The sequence below is a fragment of the Corapipo altera genome, unplaced genomic scaffold (assembly GCF_003945725.1).
Source record: "Corapipo altera isolate COAL_440 unplaced genomic scaffold, ASM394572v1 1, whole genome shotgun sequence".
NCBI classification, from domain to species: Eukaryota; Metazoa; Chordata; class Aves; order Passeriformes; family Pipridae; genus Corapipo; species Corapipo altera.
In genome coordinates this window covers 29,693,315-29,707,633 of record NW_020884873.1, presented here as the reverse complement: position 1 = coordinate 29,707,633, position 14,319 = coordinate 29,693,315, and the positions used below count along the sequence as shown (strand labels likewise).

The 14,319-nt window shown below is 37.3% G+C and overlaps 1 protein-coding gene across 4 annotated transcripts in view; it reads right to left on the bottom strand.

Annotated features, from left to right (window-relative positions):
* OSBPL8 (oxysterol binding protein like 8) overlaps window positions 1–14,319 on the bottom strand; it is an 88,641-nt gene that overhangs the window by 20,142 nt on the left and 54,180 nt on the right. For 3 of the 4 annotated variants that reach the window (XM_027654306.1, XM_027654315.1, XM_027654324.1), the window contains 5 exons: window positions 11,223–11,293; window positions 7,799–7,879; window positions 6,820–6,921; window positions 5,395–5,598; window positions 832–916 (listed from right to left, as the gene is read on the bottom strand). In XM_027654306.1, the coding sequence (XP_027510107.1) occupies window positions 832–916; window positions 5,395–5,598; window positions 6,820–6,921; window positions 7,799–7,879; window positions 11,223–11,293 (543 nt within the window). Of the gene's footprint in view, window positions 1–831; window positions 917–5,394; window positions 5,599–6,819; window positions 6,922–7,798; window positions 7,880–8,355; window positions 8,486–11,222; window positions 11,294–14,319 lie in introns of those variants that run through there. The other variant, XM_027654334.1, reaches the window with a different exon arrangement.

Below are 14,319 nucleotides of genomic sequence, written 5' to 3'. Positions count from 1 at the left end.
CCAGGCCCTGACTGTGAATGCCTCCAAAGTTGCCTGCAACCCTGCTCTAATTCTGAAGACTAAGTAACTGCATCAGTTGGCAAAATTTGCCAAGTAATACGATAACAGTGTGGAAAAAGACAGCATATAAATACTGTTTCAAAATATAAAAAGCAGATATTCTAATTTTCTTTGGAAAAAATAATTAAAGAAATTTGTGTATTCTTTCCACTTCATACATTTTCATTTCTTTATATCAAATCAATTTCTCAATACAGAAGGCAAACTATTTTTAAAGTCTGCAGGGGTATGCTTAATTAACTAGTAGATGAAAAGCACCTGCTAGAAAGGTTAAACAATTTTTTTTAACCTTTAAAGGTTAAAAAATTTTGTTAAATTTTGTTTTCACATTGTAACCTTGGAAGGTACTTGAACTGATCGTCACCTTTCCAATGAAGGGTGTTACAAAACTATGTCTTGAGGGAATTTTTACTCCTAGAACTCTATGCAACTGCTGCACTTAACACACAAATGCTTTCATGAGAATGCACATTAGCACTTTAGAAAGGCACTAGCTTGATATTTAGACATACATTAATATAGCTAAATCATAAAAAACCCCTTCCCTCTCCTCTACCCTGTCAACACAAGGCAACTGCAAGGAGTTCTCCTTCAATGACCAGGAAAATCTACTAGTACCAACACAAATGAATGTACTAAATTAAGGGAGAACTTTAACAACAATTAAACTGCAATCAAAGTGCTGTAACAAATATGATAAGACAACTGAAACCACCTCTTTCTAATAACTAACTGTTGTCACTGCTGAAAAACAATGAAACATCTATTTACCATCTGATTCTGAAGCGGCTCGGATGATCAAATAACTGCTGGGCAATGGCTGAGTTATAGAACCAACTGCTTCACCTTTGGGACCCTTGAAACAGATAAAACAAGGAACAGCATCAGATATTTTAACTCAGTTTTGCAGTTTATCATTTAATGTAATAACAAGTTGACACACTGCAGGGCTATTTACTGTCACTCAGCAACATCTAACAAAGACATGAATGGAAAGATGGACAGCCCTCTTTTACTGGATTTCTTCTTCAAAGTCTTCATTCTAAGCATAGGACCGAATTCAAGCCCACTTTAAAAAGAATGGTCTTTGGGATTAAAAAAATTTTTGATGTGGTTTTTTTGGGATTTTTGTGTAAATCAGACTTGGCATAGTAACTTGGAAATGCTCTGCTGATGCTACTTATAGCAAGATGACAAAAGCATCAAAAGGAATGGCATGGGGGTCACCCTCACTGTACAGGAATTCCTGCAGATCAGTGTAAAGAGATCACAAAGGACAGGCTATTCCTCTTCCACTCAATATTTCAGCTGAAGAGGTAAGACTGAAAACAAGCAAAACAAAAGACATGCCTGTGGGCTGATATAAGTGAGTTGATTTACAACAAATATTGCCTAGCAGAAGACCCCACATTTATACAGCAACTGGCTTTTCTCCCCCTCAAGTGTCATTTGCTCTGGATGAGAGCAAAGATTTCTCTCAACTCACAGAAGGATGCTACGGTTCATAGAATAGAGAGACACCAGTGCAAGCCAAACCCTTGCAAAGAATGGGAGGTCTTACTCAGGGATCTACTTCATGCTTATTTTATATGCCAGTGTGTTTGGTGTCTCAGCAGCATCCAGAACTACACAATTTTTGCCTGTCTTCAGAATACAGATGAGTCAATTGTTATTTAAATAAAAGGGAAATAACTGCCATGTACTGAAACCCACTAATCCTTTCTCCCTCCCTCCTCCCTCTTCAACTTCTCTACCTATGCAGTAGTCAATTCCACAAAACATTCAGATGCCTAACTGTAAACTTGTCATTTTATCAAGAAAAAAACAAGATAATGACTGGGTCCACAAAAAAGACATTTAGATGCTTAAGTCTCTCTATAAAGGGCATCGGCAACCTTGACATTAAGTTCAGCCAAAAGATACACAGAGGATATCAAATGCCAAAGTTTTATATTCACTGTGAAGTTCTTCACATTTCACATTAAAAAAAAATAAAATCCAAAAGACCTTTCCATTTCATTTTGGAATAAAATGTTAAATAACCATTTTAAAGCCCCTTCCAAAAAAAGTTTACATATGGTAACATTAAGACAATTGATAGGCAAAGAGGGCTGTATAAACATACTTGAAGCTATCACTGAAAGCTGGGTTAAGTCTGCCTAACTGATGAGTTAACACACTTTGGTCTTCACTGATTTCCCCCAGAGAAGCCTAATGAAAAGCCAGTACAATGTTTAGAAGAGGGAATTGGAAAGCCAGCAGAAGTTTTGAGCAAAAGCAGATAAAGGCAGATTATTTTAGAAGCAAGCAAATGAAACAGCCAGAACGTTTCTGAGGGTGAGAAGCGGGTAAACAAGTAGTCTTGGTGGCACTTAAATACCAATATAGACAAGCTAGTGCTGGTGTAAATGATGTTCAGAAACTCACAAAGAGTCAGCATAGAGTAACAGCAATTGGGTGTTAGAAACAAGACTCCAAACCTCAGTCTCCCCCTTAGTGAGCACAAAGGTGTGCCCATGAAAAGTCTGGTAAAGCAGCAACACTGGGATTAGGAGTTAGTGGGTACCAAGAACCAAAAGGGGCAACCCCATGCATGGCCACTGCTCATCTCAAGGGTGGGAAGACAGGGAAGAAGCCCACTCTCACCTGTGGAGGGGAGAGCACCATGGCAGAGCACCATGCCAGGCAGGGGTGGGAGAAGTGCTGGGGTGCTGCACAGAGGGGCCATGGCACCAGCACTGTGCACAGGCCTCAGCCATCACAAGTCCTTAAAACTCTTGAGTCACAGGACATGGACTAAGGGCGGATTTCTGCTCATGAGATCTGTCCTTTAAGTTCATACTGCGGGCACTTTAGGGTATGCTACTTACTCTGTACCAAGCCACTATAATTTAGAGATGAAGTGTGGTTTTGGTGTCTGGTTTTGCTTTTTTTTATGCAAGAAAGTTACACTCCCTCAAGTGTTTTAACACTACATTAAAACCAAATGAGTAATTTATAGCAAACATTTATGTATGTTGACTTAATTTAAATAACTGCTCATGGATCTTGATTTCCTCTAATGGATTGCTGTTCCAAAGGCACTGGATACTTTTCTTTGATACCACCCATTATGGTTTCAAAATCAATTTTCAGTATGTTAGTGTTCTGTAAAAGAGGCACATTAGTTTCCATGTGCTAGGTAACTTTATGTGGATTGACTGCTCCTGATGGATGATGCTACAACTACTCTGAGGCAATGGTCAAGTTAAAAATTCCATGAGATTAAAAAACTTTTGAAGTTTACTTCCTACAGAGTATTCATGCCAATAAAACTCAAATGCCATCAACCTTCATTCAAAAACAGCAATGAAAACAGATAAGCAGCCACCCCTGACTAAATTTACTCCCAAAAAATTATTTGCATTAACTTTTCTAGTTATTAATTTTAGGAAACTGAAATGGCATCTGGACCAGGCAAAGTACAAAGTACAAAGACAAAACAAAGTACAGTGCATCAGCTACCTCAGAGGGTAGAAGGAACATCAAAGACCACAGCAACAGGCTTAAGGGAGCATGTGAAGTGACTGGTCACAAACTACTGCAGGAGAGAATTCGCAGTCTGCCACCACACTATAGGAAGTGTGTTCAAGCGAGAAAATCTCCCGCAGTACTTAACAACTCTGTACCTGTTTCTTGCAATGCCATCTTCCTGCACTGACTTCAAACAAGGCTCATTTTGCCTTAGACTTGAGGCTCTTTCTGGTAAATCTACTCTAGGTCAGTCAATTGCTATTACACTTATGCAACTTTGCCTCATGGTAATAAATCTAGGACATTATGATTGACTAGGTAAACAAGGCAGAAAAAGGTTTCAAACTTCAAGGCCTTTCATCTAATAAAATCCAGTAATTCTCAACTGCAAATAGCCATACCAAAATGAACAAATGCCACTCCAGCTCTCAGCACATTTAGAATGGACAATATCAACTGGTTCAGGTTTAAAATTTGACCTACCTTAAAAAAGTAAAAATCTGGTGGGGCATGTCCTCTAAACTCTAAATATCTAGTTAAAAAAAACAAACAAATCCATTTCTCATCGCCAAGCAATAAAGAAATATAAGACTGATTTCTGATCTTCTGCAGACAGGCCACCACTTTGCAATGTATGTATACATGTCATAAATAAGCACATTAACACCAAATGCTATAGCTTTGGAAAAGGACATGAAGTTTGTATTCTGTAAATGTGAGATCACTAATTACTGAAAAGTCTTCCTAAGCAATAATAAAACAAAATTATTCAAAAGCAAGTACAAATGATTTGATCTAAGTTTCGTAAATTTAGATAACATTGATATTGATAACAATTCAGAATGATCACAAGCATCAGGAATTATACTGACTGACTTCCCTAAGAAAAGGATGACAAAATCAATTCAGCATATTAAACAGATGTGACAATACATCTGTATCAATTTGAGATTTAGAACATAAGATAGCTACTAATCGTACGATTGTAAGATGTTGCAGAGGGCATAATTAATTAATTATGACAAGGTTTCTAATATTGTACTGTAATCTCATCTAATGCAAGATGTCACTTCAGGAGGAAAATATGTTCACTTGTGCTGTGCTTCCACACCCCCTCTCCATGTAAACACAAAACAAGGACTACAATAGTTTATCAGATTGTAAACAATGAGTAATAGCAAGCATTAAAGATTCTTTCGAGAAATTAAAATAAACCTTTGCTGTGCAGAATACACACTGTGCATTTCAACACAGATAGGAGCCGCTCACAATATTATGCCAAAGGCAAACAGACATCAGAACTGGATGAAAATATTTATCTTCCTAACATTGTAGCCAAAACCGAATAGACTTGGCTAACAAGTTGCAATATAAGCTATTATTGAACAAGGAAGTTACTTGAATTTCTACTCTTACAAGCAAATTGAACTAGGGTGACATTTTATTACATGAATATAGGGTTGGACACCAAAAAACATTTATAACACAACTCTTTCATTTTGGCAAATCCCACCTTAATTTCTCAGATTTGACTGATGTAAAATATGTTAAACATTCATTCCTTCATATGATTGCCAGTGATGGCATTACCCTCTTTAATGGCATCCCTTTGCATACCGCACTTCTAAAGCTCTTTGCAGAGCAGCATAAATCAAATAATTTTTCTGATGAACAGGACGAGATGCTGAAGGCTTATATTCAGAATAAAAAAACCACAAAAGTTGTAACAGAAAATGCAGTTCAGCTTTTCATTAAGGTTGTCTTTACTCATGGCTCGCTAATGCTACTCATCCTTTAAGAACCATGCATGCTACCACTAACCTTTATAGCCCATATGGACTGCTCCAAAGGATGAAAAAGTTTGAAACAAAAGCCATCTTTTTTAGAAGGCCTCTCGATGAGTTCACAAGCATTCAGGAGCACTGTTCCTACCCACTGGCCATTTTTGGGGGTTTTGTAAATAAGCAACACTCCTGGTTTGAGTACACACCACAGTTTGGTCCAGCTTTTCAAGGTACCACGAATCTAGAAGATAAATAGTTACAGTTATATCTGAGTGAAATCAATACCAAAACCGTTCCCCTTAACAAAATTAAAATTGAAATAATTTATTAGCTTTTATTTCAAAGCAAAGTTTATCAGGTCTATCAAAAGTTTATCCAGGTTGATCAAAGAATACAAAGGTACAATTTCAATGCTCTCTCTTCTGTTCTCTCTTTATGAGTACTTAACTCTACAAATGCGTATACACACATCCAGATATAGGAAGTATGACAATTAATCTGAAACCTTAATGAATTTTCCTACCTGAAGACAGGATAATCTTTGGAAACAGAACTTCTCTGAACACAGGGCAGACTTAATAAGAAAAGCAAGATATTCACAAACTAACTCATACATATTTGAATTTCTTAGAGAAAAGCTTTTAGAATAGGTGTTAGCTTCAACACATGTATGTGAAATAAAAGAACCTTTCAATTCTCTGAATTTCCACATCTCATTAGACTGCTTGCATCAATTCTGTCAATTCTGGATTTTATTCACTTCTGTGTCTGTAGGACTGAATGACAACTTGATCTCTGAGCAATATTTTAGCCTGTTTACACTGATTTTTCCAAAAACTGGAGAAATCTTTTCCTGGTAAGTTACTGTTTGGAGCAAACAAAAACAGGTAAGGTTTTTTTTTCTTGCACTATTAGTACAGTACTACTGTACCATTTCTATCCAAAGATTATATTTACAAATGTAGGGAATATGTACAAATATATTAACTGCACTACTGTTGATAACATTGACTGCTATCTTTGAGAAATTAATTCCTTGCCTTTTGTACCAGTTAGTTCTTAATAGAGGAAAAGAAAATCACCAAAATGCAGAAAGAAACCTGTATTCAAATATCTGACTGAATCATTTTCACTGCTGTTATGGATGTAACAGAGCTTCACCTCAAAGTGTAAAATGAGAAGGACAAAATAAGAATTGCAAAACCAGCTCATCCAAAGTTAATGGCTATTATGGCTATAATGGCAAGATGCATGTGACTAGGGTGACTGCAGCAAGTGGCAGTTAGGTTCCTCTATTACTCCCCTAGGATTTGAGCACAGAGACCTTGGGATGCAATTAGTGGCTGCTGTGCCTGTAGAAAAACATTAACAGCAAGTAAAAGATTGAGCCTTTTCTGTTCTGGTCAGAAAGCAGCAAGCAGCTGCTACATTTTCAACTCAGGTTTCACACTTGGATTCTGACCTTCAACCAGTCAGCCATAACAATAACTGATGGGTCTGTGATCGTGCTAAGTAATTCTTTTGTGGCTCTCTTCTTTTCTTCTCTGTAATTTTTCTTTTGAACCTGTAAATAAAAATATTTACAATGTCACAGCCATAAGCCAGTTATCAGCATAAAAAGGCATTGATCAATACAAGATGAGGAAAAACCTGCTAAATTCGATTTGCAGTACAGATATAGAGAAGTAGCTTTAAAACACAGTATTTGACTTCAAGGTACAAACAACTATTTCATGCTCTGAACATGCTCAAGAACAGCTATGATGTAGCCAATTTCAGATTCTTCTGCAATTTGCTTTTAAAACTGAGGACTTTAACACTCCTGTTAGAATCACACAGGAGAATAAACAACCAAACCAACCTCCCTCCCCTCTTCCTTTTCTGGTGTAAAGCAGAAAGTGAGAATTGGGGTAGATTCAGATTTACAGGTACATTATCTGATCAGTAGTCTTTATCCAACAATTATGTTTCCTCCCCAGTAGAAATTCGCAGCAATGTATCTCCCTCTTTTAGAGCCAAATAATTTTATGTTTCTCCTGACATGGTATCTGCCAAATAGTGGAGTATGGTATTGTTACAACACAGGGGGAAGAAGGCAGTGGAAAAACTACAAGTAATGCATTCAAACTGTAATTTTGATAATTCCATTTATCATTTCATTGCATGTAGATATCCTGAGGTTGCTGCCAACCTGAATTATCCTGTAATCTTCTGAGTTATCTACAGTCTTGTGCCATCTTAAAGACTGCATTATAGAATCCCATTATGCAAGTAACAGTACAGTAAAATTTGAAGAGACTCGACAGCACAACTTCTCACAATACTTAAATATTCCATAAGTCTCATGATTATTTGGCATTTTTGTCTTCCCATTAGGGAAAAAGGTAAAATTATGTGAATGCATTGGTAGTTCATAAGGAGTTACTAGGAAATTAATTCACCTTGAGAGATTCTTTTTTTGTGAGTTTGCTTGAAGGTGAAGAGATGTCCTTCTCAGAGCCATTGAAAAGCTTGGATTCAGACTGAAATGCACAAAACACATAATAAATAAATTGCAATGATAGATACAAGGATATATTACTGATGCAGGCATGTTAGAAAGTGTTTGCAGTGCAGTTATGTTTGTAAGGTTCCCGTTCCCACTCACTTTTCTACTGTTTTCCCCACTTTAAAAAAAAACCCAAAGCAACAAGCTACAACTTGTAACATGAGCTGTTCACCACCTATTTATTGAGTCTCTTTTCATATAGGTTTTATGGGAAAGAAGTCTGTGATTCCTCCAGAAACAGCTGAACTACGTACAGTATATATTTAGTTCATGTAGCCTGTTACTTGATGGAGCGGGCTTGAATAGTTTGGCGTTATTTTAGCAGAGGGAGAATGTTTTAGGCGAATCCTGGTGTTTAAATACAAGAGTCGTTCCCATGATACATGAATCCCAACGTCTTCATCCATTACTTGACAGCTCCTCCAAATGGACTGCTATAGAGGCACTTACCCTGTAACTCATGAAGGAATATACAGCCTCTTCAATCTAGGATTCAGTGCTTTATAAATCACCAAAATAGAACTGTCCACTAATGGCACTTGTTCTGCTCCTTGCTCCTTAATCCCACACTCTGATTACTTTGCAAGTCATCTCCAAGAAGCTCACAATGGCAACAGACAGGGGAAAAGACTTAGGTTTGTTTATGACACCCAAGTACTTGTTCATGCAGGACAATAAGCTGCCTCAGCACCACATGATTTCTCCCCCCCCCCGCCTCTTCCACGTCTTTTAAGGTTCAAAGTTTACTAGTCGGCACTTGTGGTCTACTAGTTAAAAGAGAAATCAAGCCACCAAATATTCACTGTGGGATTCAGTACTCTTGGGGGGGGGGGGGGGGGGGAAGGGAAAAAGAGGAGTCTATCACAGAGTTCTCACATCATTCCTACTGGAGGTCAGAGAACACTGAGTGGGTATCCACTACATACAAACTTAGATAAATTACAAGGAGTTATATTTCTTTGTGCACTGAAACATAAGCCTTTGGGTAGACCCAAAGCTTCTGCCTTGTCAAAAAAAAAATAAATAGGAAAATCAATGTAACATTCTAAACTGTGTATTCAGTTCAAGGACAGTTCATGAAAACTGCTTCTCAAGCTGCTCAGCATTTCAAATCTCAGACTACAGTGCAAAATCTATTCACTGAATTTGCATTCTGGAATACTATAAAATGACAATCAAAAAATATGCAAGCTTTGAGGAAAACTTACTGCAATAATAAAAACAGTGCACTTGAGCACTCTTAACTCACAAGTTGCTCAAAAAAAAAAAGAAACAAAAATTAAAGATTTACAAGCAGAATAAAGCAATTTAACTTTATTCTACTTTCATGTCTTTTATTCTAAGGACTAAGACTTTACAGGAATCTACTTAGCTACTGTACAAAATATGTGCAGTAACTGGAAAAATTGTAGCACAATGTTATTTCAATGGTATGTAAATGTTCTTTAATTTCCATACATATCATAGAAAAACGAAGCAAACCTCTTCATTTTATAGTAAAGGTATGTTCCTGACATTCAAAATTTAGCTTTAATGTAAGCATACACCTTGAAATTAAATTCGTCTCTTTAGATGTTAAAGGAAATACAGTACTTTAAATGTAATAACAGAAGAGGGGAAAAATGCTTATCACTGTCACATAAGAAGAGGTAATGAACTCATTATGCAAGCTATAATGGAGCAAGTTAAGCAAAACATTCATAAATATTCTAGTTGCTCACTAACAGAAAGCTAAGACAATCCAAAGGTCATGCATATAAACCAGTAAGTATCACAGGCTACAAAAACTCATTTTCTCATTGTCTCAGTTTTAAAGCTCACTAATATGACACTGAGTAGAGTTCTACATTTACCTGTCCAATGGATTATGAGACAGGTCAGTGATCCGTGTATTTTTATGCTAGTAACTTCCTCAGTGTTACATCTACACAAAGCGGATGGGATAAAAAATTTAGAAGAAAACATTTTAAAAGAACCTGCTGCAACTCCCAGCAAGGTACATTCAGTACCAGATTCCAGGTAAGTCTCATCACTGCTTTTCCATTCTCACTTAGAAAGAAGGGCTGCTACTTCATCTCCACTAGTATAATCAAGTGTCACATGCAGTAATTGCAAAAAGACAGATGAAGAAGAATATCTACTAGCAGAAGTACGAATATTGATCTCATCTTTGATAGCAGAAAGACACAAACAAAAGTAACACCAAAGAACACAAAGACTTAAGATCCTGGAAAGACAAGAACCAAGAAAAATAAATGTAAGAAAGAGAAAAAAGGAATTGGATAGTCAAAGAGAAGTGATTAAGAGCGTCTGAAATAAATGCAATTCAAAAGAGACCATATTAATTTGATTTCCAAGTCAAAAATTATTTAGATTTCTGGACCAAAATAAATATTTTGATCAGAAGCAAGCTGGATGGTAAAGTATACTTCCTTGATATTCCTGACAAGGAATCCATTCTAGGATGCAGTAAAGCTAAAAGACACAAAGTTTTGTAATTCCAAGTCACATGTAAGACACCAACAGCTTGAAATGCTTGGCTACACACCAAAAAATGCACCATCAGCTCCAGAAGCTAGTTCTGGAGATGCCATTTCAGCCAGGAAATGCTACCGTAATCTTTAAGTCTCTTGGTTTTCCTTCAATATCTTTGCAACGTTTCCCTTTAAGGCTCTGACACATCAAATATCACAGAAAAATTTGTGTCAAGACCTCAAGTGCAGCTCTTCTGTTTCCAAAGTGCGGTTGCCTTGGCCAGGACCACCTCCAACAGGTGCAGTGCCCACCTGGCAGCAGAGTGCTGTGGGCAGAGCTGTGCGCAAGAGTGGCAAAACACAGGCATGTCTCCCATTCCCGCTGGGAGCTACCTGTATTCAAGCTCAGGTCCTCACCTGCTAGAGCAGCCCATACCTGCTGCGCCCTGACAATCTGTTTAAGTGTTTGTTATCACATTTGCCTCTGTAAAAAGACATCCTAGCAGAAAATAGAAAACCACAGAACAGAATAGAAACACAGCTGGGTAAGTTAAAGCTTTTAAACTCTACATATGGCAAAGCAACATCCCACCCTAAGATGACAGGAAGAAGAGTCCATATTTCATTTTCACTACTTTGATCTTTGAACCATAAACTTTCACATGATGTCATCCAGGGAACTATATTAAGAAACTCACGTTAATCTTTACCTATTGCTGATTCTGAAGAGTAATCTTTAAGATTATCTACACAAAAGGTAAGTATATTTGCCTTTAATTAAAAATGCATAACTCCATTACGTACTAACATTCTTAAGACAAATTAGGAGGTTGGTTTCCTTACCTTACTTTTTGACATAGAATATGCTGCATCCTCTTTACTTTGTGACACATCATCCTTCCCTCTGTCAAAACCTTAAAGAAAAGACAGCATTGTTGCAATGATCTGAAGATATTAACATTTTGTATGAGTTAGCCTTTGAAATAAATTTGCAAATTGTGTTTAGCATAAGAAGGTAAAGTGCAAGTAGATCGATTTTCAAATAATGTATACATACCAGTCTATCTCATCAGCTGAAAATGTACCAGCTACTACAATATACACTAATTTAATACTCATTAAGAGGCAAGAACAGTCCACTGTATATGGAAAATGCTGCACCCGATCCAATAACCTGATGCATTGTAAATATAATGTGCCAACTTTTGTCCTTTTATCTTCTCATTCTCTCCTGCCTGCATGCATGCAGGTACAAAGCAGAATACTAAATAAAGCCTTTTCTGATTTGTTCATTTCTGTAGCTAGAAATAATTGTTACATACCACCTACATGAAAGCCCATCTGATCACCAATCATGTTTTTTTGCAAGAAAATGGAAAAGGTTCCTTACATTAGCCTTGAATTTATACTTTCAACTTGACACTGAATAAGCCTAAGTACAAGGTTTTATATAAAACAGTTGCTGAAATCTCACATTTATCTTCTGTTACTTAAGGTACAAACCCCACACTTTCCCAGTATCCAAAAGCAAAGTGAATTGGTGTACGTGCAACTATGGAAAAGAGGTTCACAACTGGTATGGGTGCTGCCACACAGCTGCTACATGCCACAGAACATACACGGAGAACCTAGCATCCTCTTGCAGAAAAATCATCTACTTTGGTTACAAGACAAACATCTCAACAATCCATTTTATTTGACAAGGGTGGTGGTAGCCTAAAGCTTTTATAAACAGGAACAAAACAAATTGTGCAATGCATTTATCCGAGTAAGTAAACATGCCATCATTTGCACACTCTCCGGAGAGCAGGCAGATAACTGTGAAGTCATCCATGGATTTCAAGAACAGCCCAGGCAACTGAGAAGCCTGGTACGGGGTGCCCTAGAGCTGCGGCCCACCAGAGGGCACTGCACCAGCAGGCAAATTGCATCCACAGACACCACAAGCGCTTCAGGGCACCCGTTTGAACACGGTCCCAACTTTGAAACAGAAATTGGTACTTAGAGCTCTGAAATGAGAAGAGTTATCAGAGAAACTTCTTGATTTCACATTCTTCAGGAGAATGTGTGTATGTGCAGGCAAACTATAAGCCTTGAAAGAATTTTTATTAACTCTCTGTAGCAGTGTTGTTTGTTCATTGTAGGATTTTTTTTTTGATTAATATCTTCACCCTTCCACAACTTACAATACAGAAATTATTCATTTATCACAATTACATACATTATTAAAACTACAGACATCTTGGGAAGTTTCACAGTCTTAAAGAGGCATTAGGTTGATCTTCAAGTTACATGAGAAACTGGAGATTCCTCTTGGTTTTGGTCTGGTAATCAGTTCTTTGTTTCTTTTTGGGTTGGTTTTTGGAGGTTTTTCTAATTATATTTATTACCTTTTGCAAATAGTCTTTATTAAGACCAGATTTTTAAAAATTATATACTGCAATACAGTATTTCATTTTATGTTCACACAAAGGAAACACTACATGCCTTAAAAAAAACCAAACCAAACCAAAAACCAAACAATTTTCATACATGTTTACAGAAGCCATTCTATGCACAGTTTATTAAACCCTTCATTTTGGAATTCTTCAAACACATCTGCAATAGGTTTGTTCAGCTAATGAAAACCTGTAACGCAGAAGACCATTTGATCACAGGGAAGAAGTACCTAGACAGGCCGAAGATTTGTAGTACTAGGAAATCCACAAAAAGGCATGTCATGATCTAGAGATCATAAGCCACATTTCATATGTAACACTAAATACAAAAGCACTTTTTTACAGCACTAGTTATCAGGTGCTGAAACAAAACAAAGGTTGCTTCAAGCCTCAGAGATCTGCCTTAGTTCACTGAGAAGTTACCAGATCAGATGTCAGTCTTAGGCAGCCAAACACACACCAGAACCACAGTACAGAGGCTTAATCCTCACCCCAAAACCCAAAAGAAATCCCTCATTAGGAACAAACTCCCACTGAAAATGCAATGCAGGCCTTTTCTAGTTACTTTCCCATTTTTACTGATTTATTTAATGGCCCATACAGAAGACTTAGTGATGGGAATCAGCGAGGAACTGTTAAGTCAGGATATTTTTAACAGAAGAGAAGTTATAATTCACAGTGTGCTTTCTAAAGCACAACAGCTTTAAAGATTTTATACATCCTTATCTAATGGACATACATTTTTATTTTCACAAATACTTTTTATCAGTATCACCAAGTAGAAATGAAAACATAAAGAGCTAATCTGTCCCAGAGAACTGGACATGAAGACCAAAGTTCAGTTCCATTTCCATGAATTTCACCTCCTTCCTTTCAGTGTCTTGAGCCTGAGAGGTGTGCATGTCTGCTGATTCATAAACATGCCACCACACTCACTGTTTCCTTCCTCACTCACATGCACAGAAAAGGGCCCTCTCTCGGAGGTTCTTTAGCAAAGCCAAGTCAGGGTGCTGCACCTGCTGGTGCACCTTGCACTGCTCCATCTCAGTCTGTGAGGAAACCCAGTCAGTCAACTTCACATTCCACACCATCCTACTTGTAACATCCCTCTGTATAGAAGGGATCAGCTCACTCACAATATAGATGGCTTTTCTCCCTATGTGCTAAAATGTACATTAAAAAAATTAATTCTAACTCAGGTGCTAATCCAGACACAGCCTCAATCACTACAAAGACACGTTTTCGAGGGAGCCTCTATTAGCAGTCTTACTTCTAACAAGAACAGTTTGATACTAACACCTGGAGGTAAATTTGTACTGAAACATCACAAAAAGTTATATGTGAGACATACACACTTTGCCATGGAAATACTTGGTCAAGGAAACAACAACAACAGAACAATTATACTCACCGAATCATCAATAAGAAATACTGTTTTCACTCTTCCTGCTACCAGTTATGAAGAATAAATCTATGGATTTCTGACAAAAACAACAGCAAAG